General features: G+C 45.2%; 1 protein-coding gene across 1 annotated transcript in view; it reads right to left on the reverse strand.

Moving 5' to 3' along the window:
- The window catches only part of cUnh8orf34 (chromosome Un C8orf34 homolog), a gene marked incomplete at both ends in the record, with an annotated part of 58,963 nt that overhangs the window by 29,607 nt on the left and 21,856 nt on the right, over positions 1 to 7,500 (reverse strand). Inside the window, one exon of the mRNA XM_084475675.1 lies at positions 4,967 to 5,133. Within this exon, the coding sequence (XP_084331801.1) occupies positions 4,967 to 5,133 (167 nt within the window). The remainder of the gene's footprint in view (positions 1 to 4,966; positions 5,134 to 7,500) is intronic.

Below are 7,500 nucleotides of genomic sequence, written 5' to 3' on the forward strand. Positions count from 1 at the left end.
AGTGGGGAGAAACCATCAGACAGTTTTTTATTAACTTAAAACACATAAAACAACAGTGCAGGCCTCAGAACAGGGTGTTGCCCTCCCTACTTTGTGCTTTCTTCAGATGAGCATAAAACTGTGGTGTGCGCTGTCCGACAGCGGCTAGAATCTGGTCGATTTCCGCTGTTTTAACAAGAGTCTGTGGGTCAGCTTCACTTCCCAACAAGGCTTGAACTGCGGTCGCTATTAAGCACCATCTTCCCTTCTTACACGGATTAAACTGAAGGAAACATAGACACTTTAAACCACATCTTTTTGATTTGACTTAACAGTCTGGAAAAGCCTGGCGAGTCGGCTGGACCCTTTCCTGGAGGTTTTTGATGTGCTCAAGCTAACAGACTGAACTTCAGAGTTACAAGAGCTGTGGGAATAATGACAGAAAATGGTGTTTGTTTGAAACTCCACTTCTCAAAAGCCCATTAGTGTATGTCTTTATGGATGCATATGGTACCCTTTAAGTCAGAGCAGAGGACTATGGACGACTATATTTGACTCCTCTACCGCCGCCTTGTGGACATGTTCAGAAGGTCCTTTACTGCAACAGAACTACGATCGTATTGTACTGTCAGCTTTCCGATTCCTGCTGTCCGACCACCACCTCTTCCTCCCTTTACTCACCCATCTTTCTCCCAACTGTTCTCTCTTTCCTTTCTCCTCGTTCGCTCTACTGCTCTCTGTTCCTCCCTCACTACTCCTCTGCTTCCGTCTCCTCTCCCATCTCCTCCTGTCCATTCCTCTCCTCTCCTCTCCTCTCCTCTCCTCTCCCATCTCCTCCTCTCCACTCCTCTCCCATCTCCTCCTCTCCTCACCACTCCTCTCCACTCCTCTCCTCTCCTCTCCCCTCCTCTCCTCTCCCACCTCCTCCTCTCCACTCCTCACTTCACTTCATGTTAAGTCGAGTTCATTGTATGTGGATAGCCCTTAATCACAGTTCCAGTCTCAAAGGGCTTCACAGGCCATACACGATGACACCATGCGGACCCTACCCGCCCCCAGAGGGCGGGAAGAATCTTACCTTTATGATCGAGCAACAAACCTTGAGAAGGAACACAGAGTGGGGGATCCCTCCTGCCAGGGATGGTTAGGGGTGGAATGGGGGCCTTAATGGAAATACACAATGGTGGTAGTGGTTATTTCCACTCATCTTCTCGCTTGATTTCTACTCTCCTCCAGCGCCCCACTGCCTCTCCCCTCCCTCACTACTCCCCCCCCTCCTCTCTATTAGACACCTAGAGGTGTGAACAAGATGGATTTTACACACACACACACACACACACACACACACACACACACGCACACACACACGCACACACACACATACACCATATGATGTGTTTTTCAGCATCATGACGGTTCTCATTTGGGAAGTGTTGATTTGTATTTAGCAGAGCGGGAACCGCCATGAATGAGCTCTCAGCCAATCGGTGTGCAGAACACCAAACCCACTACACACACACTACACGCTACACACTAAACACGCTCAGCTGGCAACGCAACAAATACTGTTTGAAAGAAGTGTCATCACAGAGAGAGAGAGAGAGAGAGAGAAAAAAAAAAACATTGTTGACAGTGTTGATTATGTTTCAATTACATAATACTTTTGTTAATACTAATTCCTGCTTGCCAGTAAAGAATATAAATAGTCTGCAGTTTATGCACCCTTAAGTCAGGTGGTACATGTACAATTATGTTCCGTTAAATCTGTTAATATGTTTCTCTAACCTACATAAACAACATTACAGCCACTATGTAATGGAGTGACCTCAGGATAAAGAGATAAAGACATCAATTCCACAAAACTTTGCAGCAGCATTTGATTGGTGGTCGCGATACCAAGTCCAACCACTAGAGGTCCTTGTTAGCCCATGTAGCAATGACAAGCGCTTCACTGGCGTGTGCTGCTTTAGATTTGGTAAAATGGTCAAAATGTAAGAACAAATAACATTGAATACTACTTAATAGTAGTATTAAAATAAACAATTGCATTGTTACTCCTGGATACATAAACGTGAAACAATACATATTTGATGTCGACGATGATGATATGCCACCTTAATGTAACATGTCATCCCCTTGCAAACTAGGACATTCTCACTTTGCATATTTGACAGAAAGTTACCCGCTAAAGTGCTCTTGAGCGAGCGAATAAGCGGTGACCGGCTCACGGGGTGACAGACCGCCTCCCTGTTGGCACTAGGTAAAATATAATAATAACTTGCCGTGCGCCGTAGTGCTGTACTTCAAGGACACCTTTGTGGGCAGCACACACTGTACATAAAGCGCGCACAAACCCTGGTTTGGTGCCCAATCTCAAAAGACACTTACTTACTTCATGATCGCCTCTTTGACATCCCTGCAGCTACCCTTACGTACTAGACTCTCTCACTCCTGTGTGTCACACACTGCGCTCTCTCTCACCGCTGTTTATAATTAACTCTCAACCCTGTGTGTACTACACTCTCTCACCCCTGTGAATACTGTATTGTACTATCTGACCCCTGTGTGTACTAGTACACTCTTTCACCCCCCCCCCGTTTATACTATATTGTACTATCCATCCCCAGTGTGCACCATACTCTCTCACCCCTGTGTGAACTACCCTCTCTCACCCCTGTGAGTACTATAGTATACTCTCTCACCTCTGTGAATACTATATTGTACTATCCAACCCCCATGTATACTATACTCTCTCACCCCTGTGTGTGCTATACTCTCTCACCCCTGTGTGTGCTATACTCTCTCACCCCTGTGTGTACTATACTCTCTCACCCCTGTGTGTACTATACTCTCTCACCCCTGTGTGTACTATACTCTCTCACCCCTGTGTGTACTATACTCTCTCACCCCTGTGTGTACTATACTCTCTCACCCCTGTGTGTACTATACTCTCTCACCCCTGTGTGTACCATACTCTCTCGCCCCTGCGTGTGCTGCAGGGTGAAGACAGCCCAGGTAATCAAAGCTATGATGGAGGAGCATTTCAGACCATAAACATCCAGCGTGTCGTAGAAAGACAAACTGCCAGACAGACAGAAACACACACACACACACACACACACACACACACACACACACACACACACACACACACACACAAACACACACATACACACACACACACACACACACAGACCAATCCACTAACTCCACGTTCTCATCTGACTCAGCAAGCTGTAGTAGCGCAAACATTAGAGTTAGCTAGTGCTACCGCTAACGACCTTCAATACCCCTTTAGCCGCAGCGCGTAGTAGCACATTGCTAACAAGTGCATAGGTACCGACAGTGGCCACGTCAGCGAGGTATAGATTATGTGTCTTGGCAGACTGCAGCTTGAGGGGGGTGGGGGAGGAGGAGGAGGGAGGAGGGGGGAGGAGGGGGAGGGACCGCAGAAGGGAGTGGGGGCTCCATATATCCCAGCATGGAGAAATGACAAGGTTTCGCATCAAGGTGTCTGTTAATAGCATGAGAAGACGTGGTTTACTGGGGCTGTGGGACTCCTCCTCAACCACTGCAGGCATCCTTTTGAAATGAGAAGGTAGGAGATTGTCTTCCTTGCTTTTTACACTTTTAATTGACTATGGTTTGAAGTGGAGGCTGATAAAATAAACTATAGTACAAGTCCGTCTGTGAAATGGTATGCACTTCTGTCTGCCTGGAGCGTGTGTGTGTGTGTGTGTGTGTGTGTGTGTGTGTGTGTGTGTGTGTGTGTGTGTGTGTGTGTGTGTGTGTGTGTGTGTGTGTGTGTGTGTGCGTGCGTGCGTGTGTGTGTGTGTGTCTGAGGGAGAGAGAGACAGAGAGAGACAGAGACAGTGACAGACACAGACACAGAGAGAGAGAGAGAGAGAGAGAGAGAGAGAGAGAGAGAGAGAGAGAGAGAGAGACAGAGACCCTCATTCCAACTGGTGTCAGAGTGTGGCACAGGGGAGCTGCTTTATAAACTACACAACGCCATCTACTGGTGAACTCTGACGCCACTGGGAGGAGAAGTCCACTTACAGAGCAGAGGAGGACAGAGGTTAACAGTGTTAGAGAGAGAGGGATGTGATTTGTATTTATTGTTTCATTGTATAAATTGTTTTCATTTTAATTGTATACATCTGTATTATATTGTACTTAAAGATTATTTAAGTACAATATAATAAACAATATAAACTATTGTTTTGCATCTAATGTTAAATCGTATTTCACTTTGATCAGAGAGACAGAGCGAGAGAGAGAGAGAGAGAGAGTGAGAGAGAGAGAGAGAGAGAGAGAGAGAGAGAGAGAGAGAGATGCATGTGTATGAGGGCACCACTGCCACTCTCTGTGACATTTTGAGACTATGCCAACAATGAGAGTGCAGACACTGTTGCACCAATCACACGGCACCGCAGAGAATCACATGATCTCCACTGGCACACTAATTGGCAGTTGGCCCGGTGGTTTCATAGAGCAGACCACGTGCAGAACCACCGTCACACGGCAACTGTTGAGTCAAAAGTTGGCCTGCAAACCTCCAATTAAAGTGATCAAATTAAGTTGTCAAACATGATACAGGCCGTTTTTTCTATGTGAAATTATCAAACACTATTCAACTATTTAAACACTATTCAAAGCAGTAATCAGCTTCCTTTGCTAATTCATATTTTGAACAAATACACTATTGAAGTGAAGAAAGGAACACATACACACAGACACACACACACACACAAAAAATCAATTTGGCAGGCTGGCTTGGCAGAAACATGTCATCCATTTCAGAGAGGTTTGGCTTCATCATGAAGGGTGAGAGCCTTGTCAATGACGTGGGGTTTTCGTGGCCATCTGTGATTTCATTGTTTTTTTTCGACAATTTTTTCGAAACGCTATTGTTTTTCTGTGTGTGTGCGTGCGTATATGCGTCAGTGTGTCTGCACGCGTGAGGGCGTACATATGACGGCATTACCCAGCAACTCCATGGCATCGTCCTCGTCTTCGATCTCCTCCTCGGTGATGGAGGGGGCGGAGCTGTGTGCCGAGTCGAAGGAGTCCTGAGACAACATGGCCGCCAGCAGCTTCTTGTGGTGCTGCTGCTGCTCCTTCAGCCCTTTGCTCTTTCCCTCCATTTTGAGGCTGAAAGGAAAAAATGGGCAGTTACAAGTTTGTTCACGTCGGGTGAAGGAAGTTCACCCGACGAACCAAAGTAGGTTGGTTTGCTCGAGTAGGATGAAGTTAATGTTAAATGACGTAGTTACGTTGGTTAAAGTTAGGTAAGTTAAGGTTTATTTGAGTTCAACGCTGTTTCAAATTAAAAGCCTTCAAATGAACCCCACATGGTACTATCAAACAGAAATGATTGGTTTGAAGCCAGTTATTTATATATTCATTGTGCACCGTGTTAAATCGGCAAAGTAAATGCACAAGCACCCTTTTGCGAATAGTAATGATAATCAACTGCCCCTGGATGCTGATCTCTTACACATCATTTTGGCAGAATTTCTTTCTCAGTCAACACATGCAGTCTCTTACTGGATTATGGTAACACTTGGAAGATTGCAAAGGAGTATGGCACCGTTTAAAACTAAGCAAGAACGGCAATGCTGTTATGTTGTTTTTGTCCATTAAAAAAAGATTGAAGACAAGCAGAAGACAACAGTAGAAGCCTTGGCTGTTGACTCGCAAAGACAATAGACGTGATTAGAGAACAGCATGGCAGATTATTAGCTATCATTTGAGCTCCCGGAATGATGTATCATACATTATGTAGACTTTGGCTTTGACTCTGACAGTTTGTCAGTTGACATCCATTGAAGCCATGAAAAAACGTATTTGGATCTGTTTAGCATTTTCAAGAAAGTTGCGATTGCAAAATACTGCTAAAGCCTTTTACCATTGCGTGCATCACACAAAAAGTGATAAAGGACACACAAGGCACTTCTGCAATGTATCAGACTAAACCCAAGGAACTTGGTTTTTTGATATACTTAACAATTTGTTTTGTCCGGTAATTCAGTTAAATAATAATAGGGGAGCTATTACAGAATGGCGATTAGAGATAGAATTACTCCAGACGACGTTCTTGACCCTGCAGTTCTGTGAGCTCTAATCACTACTTAGGGAAGACTCAACCATTATTCAGTACCCCCCCCCCCCCCCCCCCCCACGCCTCAGGAGTTGGGGTAGGTGTTTCACCGGACACGTTTCATCTTCATCTCCATTGGATAATGTCGAGGCAAATTATGCAATAATACCCGCAATTTCATTAATTCCCCCCCTCCCCCCCCGATAAGGAATTAGGCCCGAGAGGAATAAACTTCCGGATTACCCTCTCTTGTTGATAGAATTAATTTGCATATTCAGCTCTGCTGAAGGCATGGATTAGCAGGGCGGTGGAAAAGTTTTTGATTTGATGGAGTTCTCCACTGAGCGAGCCCTATTTACAGATAATGGAGAGGGTCTCCTAGGCAGGTTTATTGTAATATCTCCGTAGGTCCTGCAGGATATTTCTATGCTAATACAGTTCATCAGTATGTGCGGTACAGCTCCAGCGTTTAGCCAACGAGAGCCAACGTGCCGCTGTTTTTTGTTTTAATTGTCTTCTATGATCTTAAACACATAGTAATCTGTGCCATTTTGCCACTGTTACTAAATTACTACAGTTGTTCAGAAAAAAAACATGTACATGTTTTTGGGTTGTTTTTTGTTGCCAGTCTACGCCAACCAGCATGTGATCATTGAACTCAAACTCAAGTTGCGTTCTTCTTGTGACGTCAAAGTGCCTTTTCCTGGTCGACAGCGAGATGTGAATGTGTGGCGCTCCATCCGGGCAGCAGGTCACATTGCCAACCGTGCCTGAGAGAGGGCTAAGCTCCTCGGATTCTAGTGTAACACCACGGTGTGTGTGGTGCATTTTCACATACAACATCGGCTCATGCTGAACGACATTTACTAGCCTAAACAAAAGTATCAAAGTTAGCCAGGGTTGTAACCTCGGAGATAGCGTAATCCGTCATCCTTTCCGAGACTCTGAGCCTCTGAGAAATACAATATTAAAAATATCAAAGTGTTTTGAAATCAAGCTGAAACAGGGGGTTCGCTTCCTCCTGATGTAAAGTAAAAACGCCATGAGGTTTTTGAAGATTCACAAAGCTTTCGTTCGCATATTAAACTTTTATGAACCAATGTAGAGAGACACTCAAACTACCTCATTCTACTGCACCACATGACCCTCTGCCTCTGTCTGGGTTTTGTGTGTGTGTGTGTGTGTGTATGTTTGTGTATGTGTGTGTGTGTCTGAGTGAGTGTGTGTGTGTGTGTGTGCGTGTGTCTGAGTGTGTATGTGTGTGTGTGTGTGTGTGTGTGTGTGTGTGCGTCTGAGTGTGTGTACATGTGTCCGAGTGTGTGTGCGTGTGTCTGAGTGTGCATGCGTGTGCCTGAGTGTGTGTGTGTGTGTGTGTGTGTGTGTGTGTGTGTGTGTGTGTGTGTTGTGTGTGTGTGTGT

Source organism: Micromesistius poutassou (genome assembly GCF_964030765.1).
Source record: "Micromesistius poutassou genome assembly, chromosome: 11".
Taxonomy (NCBI): domain Eukaryota; kingdom Metazoa; phylum Chordata; class Actinopteri; order Gadiformes; family Gadidae; genus Micromesistius; species Micromesistius poutassou.